At 39.4% G+C, this 13,669-nt stretch overlaps 1 protein-coding gene across 5 annotated transcripts in view; it reads right to left on the minus strand.

Annotated features, from left to right (window-relative positions):
* cacna1c (calcium channel, voltage-dependent, L type, alpha 1C subunit) overlaps positions 1-13,669 on the minus strand; it is a 174,273-nt gene that overhangs the window by 29,132 nt on the left and 131,472 nt on the right. For all 5 annotated transcript variants that reach the window (XM_068587063.1, XM_068587062.1, XM_068587061.1 and 2 more), the window contains exons 18-32: positions 13,532-13,646; positions 12,874-13,009; positions 12,693-12,753; positions 11,897-12,029; positions 11,637-11,766; positions 10,251-10,310; positions 9,735-9,841; positions 6,902-6,989; positions 6,692-6,799; positions 6,546-6,598; positions 6,307-6,453; positions 5,944-6,145; positions 5,206-5,364; positions 4,954-5,064; positions 2,222-2,305 (exon numbers count right to left, since the gene is read on the minus strand). In XM_068587063.1, coding sequence (XP_068443164.1) covers positions 2,222-2,305; positions 4,954-5,064; positions 5,206-5,364; positions 5,944-6,145; positions 6,307-6,453; positions 6,546-6,598; positions 6,692-6,799; positions 6,902-6,989; positions 9,735-9,841; positions 10,251-10,310; positions 11,637-11,766; positions 11,897-12,029; positions 12,693-12,753; positions 12,874-13,009; positions 13,532-13,646 — 1,694 coding nt within the window. The remainder of the gene's footprint in view (positions 1-2,221; positions 2,306-4,953; positions 5,065-5,205; positions 5,365-5,943; positions 6,146-6,306; positions 6,454-6,545; positions 6,599-6,691; positions 6,800-6,901; positions 6,990-9,734; positions 9,842-10,250; positions 10,311-11,636; positions 11,767-11,896; positions 12,030-12,692; positions 12,754-12,873; positions 13,010-13,531; positions 13,647-13,669) is intronic.

Genomic DNA, 13,669 nt, shown 5'->3' on the forward strand with positions numbered 1-13,669 from the left:
GCCTCTTCTAATGGTACATTAAAAGGAGTTTTGTCCAGACACACTTTGCAGTTTGCATGGTTCTCAGCCTATTCTCCTGCCAAAGAGCACTTTGAATATCACATGAATAAAACACCAATTACCCCTGAAGTGTAAATACGATAGACACTCAACATTTGACTTGTGTTTGGGATATTCATTCTCATTCAGCCCCACTGTTGACCATAGGGCCTCCACGTCGATAATAAATGAATTCATACATACATTTACATAAATTTCATGGGTCCTGAGTAAATCCATTTATGGATCAAATTGTTCCCCATGTCTGCGCATTACGAGTGTTGGGCAAAAAAATAAATAAAAATGCAACTTTTTTTTTGTTTTTCATCATTTGAATTTAAATTTAAATTTTCCTGGTGATTTATGAATTGAGAGCATTTCATGCCCCTCAGGTCAAATCACCATTGTTAAAAAAAACATCTATATTCATGCCAGAATATCTTTCTTTTGCATGAATAGTCCTTGAAGCATTCTATACAGTATCAGGCCTGGATATGCCACCTTTACATCTGCCATGCTATACAGTGTCCATCATGCCAGGGGAATGGACACTCTCCCCTGTGGCAATGATAAAAGATCAAATAAATGTGAGAGCAAACCAAAAAGTGCTACGAGAACGCAACATGTTCTATTGGCAAGTGCAGAAGGTTTTGATGCTCAGCAGACCGAGGCATGGATACCGATCTGAAGCAGTTTCAAATATTAGAAAATCTGTAAATACTGATACTAAGAGAATACAATTCAGCCTCATTAACACTGCAGGAGATACAAGTGCAGGAACTGGAATTGGGAGATCAATGAGAACGTCCACTGTTATTAATATTACATTTGACCAAAATATGAATATAATGGATTGATGACAATGTTAGCCACATATTAATCCTAAATGAAACAAAAGGTCTTCAGATGTCAAGGGTCAAAGTTCTCTAAGCAAAACTGTTCAGTGTTTCACATGTTTGAATGCTCTGTTCTGGTTTCACCACATCTGGCTGTTTTCTCTGCCAGACTGATTCGGCCGTCGCTTAAGTTGAAATGCGGTGCAGCTGAAGTTTCCTAATCATTTGAACGCATGCGAGATGGGTATCGGCACTCTGTCTGTTTGTGTGTGTGGGAATGGCAGAGCAGGCAGGCAGGAAGGGAGGGAAGGAGTTGGACTACTTACGTTAACCTCAGTGATCGCTATGTCAACAATGCTACCCACAACTATCAAGGCATCAAATGTGTTCCATGCATCAACAAAATAATGCTGCGTAGGGGTGGAAAGAACAGAAAAACAACAGAAGAAAAGGACAGAACATAAGACATTTAAAAAAAATGGAAAGAACGTAAATTAAAGGAGAGAGGAGAAAAATAAGATAAAAACATTATATACATGAGCATTGGAGTTTTTTAGTAGGAGGAGAGAGGGAAAGAATCAACAAAATTCAACGGCAAAAAAATAAAAGGAGGGGCAGTCTAAAAGAGATGGACAGCAGGAAGAGCAGCGGCGATCGGTCATGCTTGTCCATGAGAGGAAAATGTCAACAACAAGAACAGTACAGAACAGATTGGAACAAAATCACAACAAAAAAACGCCCTTGTTGCTGTGGTTAAAAAAATGACGCGTAAGTCTGTTTGTGATTGGTCAGTGAGTTAGTTCAGTTAGTGAGGGAATTAAAAACCTGAGGACATGTCACAGTCGGATGTGAAGTGGACAAAAAATCAAGAACCCGACAACACCTGAGATACTGTAAGGAATAAGGAAGGAGGACGCAAGACAGGAACCCTTAGTGTGCGACGCTAAACCCGGCCTCTGTTCTCTCTACTTTTTAAGATACCCAGGAAGAAGCTTGTTCTCTTGCTCAGGTGGTTGTGGTTAGGGGTCCCCTGAGTAGCAGCGGCCATCTTGGAGTTAAAGATGGAGGGAGAGAAGGAGAAGAAGAAGGAAGGAGAGAAAAGAAAAGGCAGAGAAAGAAGGAAGAGAGACGAAGAGAAAAGACAGGACAACACAACACCGAATAGCCACAGAGGAGAGGAGAGTGGCTGGAAATGAAAGATTCAGAAGAAGTAAGAGGGCACAAGACAGAGAGAGAGAGGGACAGAGAGAGAGAGAGAGAGAGAGAGAGAGAGAGAGAGAGAGAGAGAGAGAGAGAGAGAGAGAGAGAGGAGCGACAAGGAGAGTGAGAGTGGGCATCGTACTTACGTTGATCTCACTGAGAATGACGTCTATTATGCTGCCAATTACGATGAGGAAATCAAACACATTCCAGGGATCACTAAAGTACCCCTACACAGGATGAGGTGAGCGGGGGGAGGAGGAGGAAGAGGAGGAGGAGGAGGGGGGGTAAGAAAGGTAGGTTAGAAGGAAAACAACATCTGCTGCCACTTCGCAGCCCTATTAAGGTGGTATGAGGTTGTACAGTACACTGAGGAAACGGAACAAAAAAATCTGCTGATGAACCTGAAACGTTTAAATTCTAATGAACGGAATCAACTGGTTTCATTTGACGTATCAGTTCATCAAGTAAAGCTGAATTTCCTGCTCTGTTATGGCGTGCTAGATGGCAGTTATCTAAGTCGGCAATGCTGTGGCAGTGATTAAACTAAAAAGCCCACTTTGTTTGTTTAATTTATAGAGAGCAATTTATCATCATTAGCGGTACAAAGTGAGTATTTATGAACAAATATCCACATAGCTTCAGGCCAAAACAGTATTATTATTTAGAGTGGGAAAGTTAAAAAAGTATAAATCGTATGTACTGTAAAAGGAGCTGCGTCTGAGAAGAGTGTTGTTATGTTCTGGTGTAGAGACACAGCTTGATTATAGTTGAATTCGGAGAGGCAGACACGATGTAACAAGGGTAATTTAGAGACCGGCCTGGCGCATGGCCTTTTCAGAAACGTTTCCATATACTGTAAAGCAAATTACATCTTATTCAGATTCAGGGCTGATTGTTTTCCCACAGCACATTCAGATGTTTTCTATAACTGTGGGCTAGGAAGGCTAATGATGTTACCATGTCTATTCCAATGTTGTGCAACCAGATTGGAAGACCTCTGTTAGTTATTGTTTGTCTCAAGGTGGTTGGAGATGGGGAATTAGAACGACCACTAGCTGGATAAGGAGATTTGAGGCGACATTTTACAGTAACTTTACACTGTATAACTTCTTTAACACAAAAAAATGTATGTATGCACAAACAAATACACTCAATTGTTGCAGGTTAATTTACAGATGCAGAGAGATTCTGCGTGAAGGTTAATCCAATCAGGGTTGAAGGGATCATGATAAAAGGTTATGCAGATATTTATTTCTGGACTTTATAGAAGTTTAAATGAAGTTGTTTGGAGGTGTAAGAATATTAATGTCAAACCAGGATTAAAAACATGAATAGAATTTATTTAGAATTAGTATTTAAAAGCCATTTGGCGGAGATATTCAATTAATTTGACAACATTTAGACACATCATTTTTAAAAGCTGAGAGGAAATGAGTTCAGATGTTCAGAACTGTCCAACACAGTAAAAAAAAAAAAAAGAAGAACCCGGTGGAACAAGGCTGAGTCAGTGGAACCTGTACAAAAGTTAAAATACATTAGCACACATTTGTCCATAAAGCAAATGTTCCTGGAGCTGATTCCACTTGTGTTGTCATACCTAGAAGTAAAAGTGTTAGTGAGCTGGTCCTCTGTCTGTGCTGGAAGAGTTTAACAAGGTCAAGCCAGCAACATCCTACGGCATCTCACTCACGCACAAATTAAGTGCGTTACGGTTATATTAACATTATTCAAATGGCTTGGGAATGTCGACATGCTGCACCTCAACTTATGATACAGACTTACTTCATGAAAGAAGGAAATCAGGAATCAGTTTGGATATTTTTTAAAGCTTTACAACTACAAGATTCACAAGGTTTCAAAAATGCTTTGAAAAATCTAAATCTGATCAGTTTAAATAAACCCTACATGAGGAAAACATTGTATAACATAATGCAGCACAGCATGAGGACAATCCCCAAGCCCAAATGGTCCAAGTAGATCCATATTTTCAAAAGGTTATGACAAGATAACTATATTTCATCCTTCTAAATACATAAACACATTTTGTAGAACATGATTGGGATTTTATAGCTTATTGCAAAAAAATAATAATATAATAAATAAATAATATATTGCTTTGTAATGTTTTTTTCCTGTAACCTGGAGTATTTAGAATTGATAGTTTCCAATTTGGTTTTGATGTATTGATTCTAATGAGCATAATGTGTAAGAGCAACACAGACCCTCAGAAGGGAAAAGCTGAAGGAAAGAATATAAAATGACCGTCAGCAGGTTTGATTTCACCCTCACATTTCAGAGTATAAATAAGTCAGAGAGCTGAAGTACAGACTAAAAAGCTATCAATAACTGTAAAAACATATTACTCATCTTATGATTTACAACCTGCAGTGTGCAACAGTAAAGTACAAACATAATATTAAACTATGTTTTTGCTATTGTTTGTGTTGCAGTATTTTTGACTAACCCCGCTGCAATAGGGCGAGGCACTCCCATCTGTTTCTGTTTAAACAGCTACTGATGCACCAGGAAGTCCTAAGATTGGCCCAATAAAACTAGACAGCTACATAGCAACAGCAGCAGGGTAACGAGGGAGCAGTGAGATTAAAAACCACATGATGCCATCCACTAATCAAGTTTAAAATTCACAACATGGCAATCATCATCTGGAGGGAATTAAATAAGGATTAGGAATATGCAGTTCAACATCAGGTGAGTCAATTCCTTTAACGTACAGTATTTGACAGTATTTGGTTTCAAGTTATGAGTTATAAGAAGTAGATTTGGACATTTTTGATTAAATATTTGCTACGCTGCTCTACTCTACCGTATTGTACTCGACTGTAATTCTATTTTTCGGCGAGAGAAGTAGACCTACCCTGGGTTTGAAGGCGATCAGTTTCAGGATCATCTCCACAGTGAAGAGTCCAGTGAAGAGCATGTTGAGGATGTTCATGGCATCATTGAAATTTTTGGTCTGTCCATGATGCTGCAAAGGCACACAAACAACTCATTATTGTCCACAAAGGAGTGGTGCTATAGGAGAGTTGTCTAGCGCCCTAACTGTAATATTTAACCCCTTTTAAGAGCGTGCATTTGCGTTCTGTTAGTATGTGTGTGTGAGACTCACCTGCATGGCCAGACAGATGGTGTTGAGAAGGATGAGCGTGAACATCAGGTACTCAAAGTAGGTGGAGTTAACCACATACCACACCTTGTACTGGTAAGGGTTCTTGGGGATGTAGCGACGCAACGGCCGGGCCTTCAACGCGTACTCCACACACTGACGCTGTGACACACACACAAACACGTGAGCGTGCACCAACACACTCTGGTTATGTCGCTCCCCAACTCCTCATGACTTTGTTCTCAGACCACCAAGGAGCAAAAGCTGTAGAATTGTCTTTTGGCAGTCTAAAAAAGCATTTTCCAGCCCCGACTACTCTTCCATCCTCTCTGTGCATTTCCATGTTCTTGCAGCGAGACGGATCATCACAGGAAACACAGCTGCAGGGACTTCGTTCAGCTCTTTCTTTAAGCTTTAGTCTCATCTTCTGTCTGAACTGCTGCAGCTCCCTCCTGGCTGCACTCCTCAAGTAGTTCAGCCTCTAAAACTCTTGTTCAGCCTCTCCAGATTCCCCCATGTCTCACCCCCACTGCCTGGCCTCCATTCCTCCTCCCTTGTGCCTCCTGAATGACAGAATGACTTTCCCACTTCAGTCAGAACGGCCGTCACTCTCCCTCTACTTTAACCTGAACTCTCCTACTTCATGTCTTACTGCTGAAGAAAGCATAAAAACTGCAGTTATATGCACAACAGTGTGCACGCATTCAGTAATAATTGATATAAAAGTGACACAAACACTACCTGATTCTTGTCCAGCTCACAGTTCTTATATTCCTGCTCTCCTTGCTCCTGGAACGTGACGATGACGAAACCGACGAAGATGTTCATCATGAAGAAGGCGATGATGATGATGTAGATGATGAAGAAGATGGAGATGACCACGCGGTAGTTGTAGACGGGCCCAACGTCCTCAGCGTGAGAGTCTATGGCCCGGTACAGTAACCTGAGGGAGGAAAGGGACATATTTATTAACGGACAGGAAGATGGAGACTTTAGGACAGATATAGAGTGAGAGGAAACCCTGGATAACTGAAAAAAAGCAAGCACACAGTGGACATACAGTATGCAGATTAAAACAAATTGTGTTTGTATGTAGACACACACCCTGGCCAGCCCTCGAAGGTCGACACAGCAAACAGTGCCATCATTCCTTGCAGGACATCGTCAAAGTTAAAGTCACTGTTCTCCCACACTCTATGGGCTCGTTCAGGCTTCCCCACATCGCCATCCTTATACATAATGTAGGAGCCCCTGTGAACACAAGTACACACACACACATTTTATCCAGTAGTTATGCTATAAGAGGGAGTTTAACGAGCTTGCTTGCAGGAGGGACCTCTTACCTGCAGCCCGCCTGAGTTTGTTTAGAGGTGTCGGTACAAAAGAAGAACTTGCCCTGATGGGGAAACATAGACATGTAGCACTCAGTATTGAAAATAAACATCATCACGACATTATCACTGATGACCTTCCCCTCCTGTCCTCCTACCTTAAAGAGCTGTACTCCGATACATGCGAACATGAACTGGAGCAACGTGGTGACGATGACAATGTTGCCGATGGTCCGGATGGCCACAAAGACGCACTGCACTACATGCTGAAAAAAAGGCCCCAAAAATGATAGTGAGTATTACAGGGGTGGATTATTTTTGTTCAGAAGAGAGTATGTATATGTTATGTGTCGTGTAGGAGCTCGAACCTTCAGTCCTTTGGCTCTGTTGATGGCCCTCAGTGGTCTGAGCACTCGCAGGACTCTCAGGATCTTCACCACATTAATTGCGCTGGACCTGAAACACACATGGAATTTAACTACTGACCAGTAAAACACACTTTTTACTATTAAGACATACAGTATTTGCAAGGTAAAGACAAGTCACACACAATGAATAGCAGTTTGCTAACGCAAACTGGAGCATGAGTTAAAAAGAAACTGCAGAGATTGAGACAACACACAAAAGCTAAGTATATGAAAATGAAGTAAATTAAACAACTGAAGCCAAATCACATCTGACACTCAACAAAAAGTATAAAATATTCCTAAGAACACTTTAACAACAAATAACTGAGAATGGCCATGATTCAACAACTGGATTACGGTCTGTTTTGGTAAATTCTTACTACTAAAGTGATGATGATATACGATTGTTGCACCTCCTCTGGCAATATGACTGTAAGAGTACTGACTATCTATCAAGATCGGGTTATGGACCGTGCCACAAGGGGCTATTAGTCATACATTCATTATCTGTTTTAGTACAATTTCTCTACACTAGAAAAAACAATAGTCTAAAAGTGTTCATGTAATAAAACACAGACAAACGCATGTGGAGAAACACATACAAGGTAGACCAACACAAAAACACAAACAGGCAAACAGAGTTATAGTGCTGTAAGAAAGTGTCAGTTTAAGCCAAAGGTCAAACAGCGTGTGACCTTTTAAAGGACATGGTTCAAAGGAAAAGGTTTGAACATACTAACCAAAAGGATCAAATGAATACCTTGACATTTTGAATTTTACAATAATTGTTTGGAAAAAGCTTGAACATTGGTCCTTTGGTAATCTGAACTGGACCTCAGAAGTGTATCATTACTTTGTGACGTTAACGTGCTAAAATTCAACCTTGCCATTATCATTTTACCTTTAATTTCAGTGTGGAAACTTAATAGGCCAGTTATTCAGTTAAATGGAGAACAAATAAAAAAACATTTTCCTACGGTAGAGGAAAAAAAAAAAGAGTATTCAAAATGTCAATGTATCCTTTTCAGGGAGTGACTTTTTAGATGGTTAAAGGAGTGATTTAAAGGGAGTGACATTACTCTGTGTCGACTTTTAAACAGAAAGTAAGGAAAGACCCGTTGTGCAACAGATTACACAGGAAGGTAAAGTTAAAGGGCAGTTAAAGGTAGTTGATGTGCAGTAGGATTTCATCAGCAACATATCAGTCAAATCAGCTGTGAAGGTGTCTTATAGTGATACAAAAAAATACAAAACGTGCTTCGGTTGACTGGGTTGAAGTGAAAGATTAACCTGTCACACGCTATTTGATTCTAAATGGTTTCCACAGAATGCAAAAATAAAGTTTATGTCCAGCAATAAGAGGTGAATAGTATTAAATCAGCCACATGTGATTGTGTGAACTAATGTTCGCCTCATGCTGTCAACACACACTATCATGAGACTACACAGGATGACAGCATAAACATCTGACCTTTTATTCTATGTGACTTCTTTTACAACTGGTCATTTTGCAAACTCAATTACTAACTCCTTCATAAAATGTTGCTATTCTACATCATTCTTTACTTCAATGAGCACAGATACATTTAAAGATATACATTTAAATTGCATCCACATAGAGATATAGAGTACTAACAATATATACAGTAAATACTAAGACTGGAGTAAAACAAAAAATCAGTTTGTACACACTACTAAACGCAGCACCATCACAATTTATTTGACTGTGATGTATTCAAGAAGAATCCCACACACTTACTACTTTTAACAGGCAAAACCACTGAGTTTTAGCATTAGGTGTCATTTCTATAGCCCAGGAGAGTTTAGCTTATCCAGAAATATGAGAACTGAGTTTCAGCTGCCCCCCTAAAATATGTCAAGGAATAGATTAACAAACACATTAACGTTCACGAGATGTGACGGGTGAGTACGGTATTAGAGGACACAGGGGAACCACTCCCCCCAGAAACAAAACAATATCTGCATCAAAAACAATTATGATGATGCCTGAATAGAGATCTTTTGGTGCAAAAGCATCCTGTGTGTTCATAATAGCAAATCACCCTTTTATTATCATTACAGAATAATCTCACTTAACCTTCAACTGTTCAATAGCAGAGATTTCAGCCTTGCGTGTTATTTTTTTCTCTTGCTCTGAAGAAGGCTTTGACTAAAACTCTCCAAGGCCACAGAAATACCAAATCAAAAGAGTGACAGCTTTACACAGTTAAGGTGAAGGTTTGTTAAGGGGGTTATTAATGTGGACTAATATGGACTTACGTCGAGAAGTCTAGTCTATTAAGCATTAGAGACAGAGAGTGTAGCATAGCATATTAAACATCAGAAATATCACAGCATTTCAAGGAGTTAATTGCTACATGAAGCAGTGAACATATTCAATAAACATCACAAAGAGAAAAAAGGGGATCGGAGTAATGAAGTGTAAAGTTGTTAGAGAATAGAGAGAAGTGTGAAGCATGGGGCAATTTACATTAACAAAATCGTTTTCCTCACTTTGCCACTTTACAACTTGATTTATGTGTTCTTGGACTGGACTAGTGTCTCATGCACTAGCCATTATCCGGCTGCCTAGTCCAGTCCTTTAACATGCAATAACACAAATGTATGTTTGGTAACATTGTAAGCTTGACCAATGAAGTCGCTTGGAATCGCTACCAAACATCGTTGGTTATAGAAGTGCTCACAATTTTGATTTCAATATGCTGAAGTGGCGAATGATTCTAATGGAACAACAGTATAAAACATGCATGAAGAAACATTACGTTGCACTCACTGTATTCCAGAGGAGATAAGAGACACGCTGACAACCACCAGGTCCAAAATGTTGAAATAGTTTCTACAGAATGAACCTTTATGGACGAAGGCCCCATAGGCTGTCATCTGTAGGGGTCAAAGTTCATAATTTAGAGTCAACTAAAGAAGGATGAAATCACAGGTTAGTTGTGTATGTGGGGAACATATATGATGTAACGTGCTTTATCCTTCACACTGAGCAGGGACTTGATATTATCTGAGAGTAGTTGGTCATCGTTTTAACTATTTTATAAATGTGTTGTAAAGAATAAATAGTCCTCACTTGAGATGAGGTCACACAAAATACTTAACTAATATTTAACTAATGACTTGTAACTACCTGAATTAATCAAACATCATTTGTCAGTCAGTCCCTATTGCTACCCTACATGTGGAATCTGTTTTCAAAAGATGTTTGGGACCTCATGAAAGTAATTCTAATAATATATTAAATTAAATTGACCCCTTATCATGTCTCACAAACATAAAATACTACCTTAAGAATGATCTCTATGGTGAAGAGTCCAGTAAATACATGGTCGGCATAGCCCAGGATCTAGAACAGCAACAAAGAGAATCATTGATTTTAGTTAAAAGATACCATTTCCATGATAGTGCTGGACTGATGCACATTACACAATATCATTCCAGTGAACTCAACAATATTCAATGGCTTTCATTATGTCATCCGTTGTATTTGTAATACCACTAACCCAAAGACGAAGTTGGGGCTGAGGTTGTACAAGAGACCAGTAACACAACAACTGTGTGGAGGTCTAAGCTTTCATGGGATTGTTTACTCGGTTCAAAACAAAGAGAGAAACAGGAGGAAGTGCAGTTTTTTTTTTTTTTTCGGGGGTTAAGGCTGAATTTATTGTCTACTGTAGCACCGTCCTGGATGACTCCACAACATACTGAAATAATAATGCTGAGGTTCAGGTCCAAGGATAATGAATTCCGACTAAAATTGGATTAAAACAGACTTTGAAAACAGAGCGGAATCTGAAAAACAGGATGTGTTACTTCATTAAGGTTTCAGACTGAGTTCATTTGAAGAAGACAAACATCCAGCCGCCTATACATAGACAAGGAGAATAAAATAAAGCAGATCTTTATAAGCCCCCAGGGGACCGTGCTCACTGAGAGATCTAACAACACACAAAACACACATACAGCAAACACAGAGCTCAGTCTTTGCATTAGACTTCAGCTCACAAATTACACCTGTAAACACTAAACAAAATGAATATACAAGCAATACGGTGATGCTCCATAACCGCAGTGACGACATTGTCTCCATGAAAACAAATACAACATGTTTGGAGATTTCACGGTTCGGTCTCAGGCTAAGTTTACAGCCTCAGCTGTTGTATGCAAATATATACCATTTCTTATTAATACAAGGAATACCGTCTTGGTTAAATAGCGGATGGTAAAAATAGTTTTCCATATTTCTGGGCTGCATGTGTTAAGTTGCCTGCCTGGCTTAATAAAAATAAATTAAAAAAAAGAGTTCAATTGACAAGACAGAGCTTAACAGACGTTTCACATCTTCTTAACATGAAGTTAATCTTAGTTACAGTAGTCGGGAAGAAATCTCATTAAGTGCAACCAGTCACAATAAGCTTTGGTTCTTCTATATGTTGCTGTCGGCTGTAATCCATTTAGCACAGAATGAATGTGTGTGTGCAACTAATGACTACAATGTTTGCCTCTGTCTGTGCCTTAATGTATATTGGGTCTTTCATGCATTTACACTGTATTTATACTGTAATATAGTTTTTATATATATATATATATATATATATATATATATATATATATATATATATATATATATATATATATATATATATATATATATATATATTGGATGTGTTACCTTGTTTCTGAAGGAGTCGTTTTTGACCGGGTCCTCTGCTGCCAGACTGATGCTGCTGAGCAGGATGAAGAAGAGGATGAGGTTGGTGAAGATGTTGTGGTTGACGATCTTATGGCATAGAACCCTGAATCTAAAAAACAAAGAGGGAACAAAACATTGAAGTCACTTGTTGTGATAATAATAGGACATTTTATACGATCACATCGAGATAAAAACAGAATTGTGTGGAAAAAAAACATGAAGGTGAAGTGTCCTCTCACCGGTTGGTGTGGCTGAAGACGAAGAAGGCGCGGGCCTCAGGCATGGGAATGGCCTTCTCCTTCAGCTGAACATCGGAAAGGGGCCGGGGCCTCGGACCCACTGGCATCTCTGGCTCTTCGTCCTCTTCGTCTCCTGATGAGAGATCAGAAACAAGTGAAGAGTTTGAGTTAATAGGAGGAAATACCATGACGACAATTAGTGGAACTTGGCTTAATTTTTAAAGTGTTTGTGCCTTTGTGCCAAAGGAACCTTTGCAACCTGTTCACACTGATGTTAAGCAATACATTGAACACCCCATTTATATTCAGAATGGAGAGTTTGTATTACTAGATGTAAAGTCGTAACCATCCAAGGTACCACAAACTAAATTAAACTGCACATTCTCCTGTAAAAGCCACAAGGCTGTATGCTTGTTTTAAGAAAAACAGCTCGTATGTGCTGCCTCGTGGCGTCGGCTCCTGGATTTAAAACTGGGCCAACTTGTAAACTTTCCCTTGTTTTACAAAAATAGTTCACCGGAACGTGTTTCTGAAAACATTTGAGTCAAGAACCGAGCCACACAGCTGCTCAACCTGTGATCACTTTATAGCAACAACAGTAAGGTCAACATTTTTCAGGAGTTTTGAGAGGCAGCGAGTTGCCATTCACAATAGCTTATGGGATGAGTAGTTCCTTTACTCTTACAATAAATATGTAGACAGTACATCTTGTATCTTGGCATTTTTTATATTTAGTTTTCGTCTCATCTAATCCTTTCTGCATAAACGCAGTGCATACATCTGGTTTGTTGGTTACCTATGTAATCATTGGCGGGATATGGGTTCTTCTCTTCACTCTCATCTCCATCCATGGTAATCTGCAGAGAGAGAGAGGGAGCATTATATTTATTTAACTCATTAATCTCTCTCTCTCATTTGCTTGTTCTTTTTGAGGTATGTGATTACTTTAGTCTTTCTTGAGATGTGTGAGTGTGTACCTTAGTAGCAGTGTTTGTCTCTCCATCAGAGGTGATGGACTTCAACTCTATCTTCTCCTTCTTCTTCTTCTCCTTCTTCTTCACCTCCTCCAGAGGCGGCTTTTCGTTGGCATGACGTTTGTCTGGACTGGCCAACCTGGAGAAAGAGGAAGAAAAAGAAGATTAGCCTATCAGCGGATGTGTATTGAATCACATTTAAATTAACACCAGAAGGAATAAACACTTTGATTTTCATTGATGGTGGATATGCTGTTATAATCGCAGTCAAACACAGAGTGAGCAATCAAATGGTTGTTTTCCATTACACATTTTTTTTTCGCAGATCAATACAGGCTGCAACCAAAAAGGAGACATTTAATGATTTGTGCCACTGAGGGGGACACTATCTTCCTCAGCTGCACTAAAATCTCCCATTACCATTGCTGACAAATTACCATTGTACTGACTGAGGCGCTAAATTTACTCAATAGAATTGGTTTAGACAAAAAAAGCAAAGCAGACAAATGTCAGCCTGTCTCTAAAACATAATAATATGTTCGTAGTCTAATTCTGAAGCGTTTTTAACACTTTGATTTTAAGGCTCCAGTCGCAGCATCCTTAAAGGCTACTTTCTTCTCTTTCTTTTCCTTAGATGTCTTTCTTTCTCTTTCCGCTTTACCTGGCGAGTTTCTTCCTCTCCTTCTCCTCTTCCTCCTCTTTCTGGGCGGATGTCAGGCTCTCAGCGTCAGCCAGATTGTCGACAGCAATGGCCAAGAAGACATTCAGTAAGATATCTGTTCACATGGTTGAAGCTAAG

Source organism: Clinocottus analis, unplaced genomic scaffold (genome assembly GCF_023055335.1).
Source record: "Clinocottus analis isolate CAN_PGR_092001 unplaced genomic scaffold, fCliAna1.0.p SCAF_20, whole genome shotgun sequence".
Taxonomy (NCBI): Eukaryota; Metazoa; Chordata; class Actinopteri; order Perciformes; family Cottidae; genus Clinocottus; species Clinocottus analis.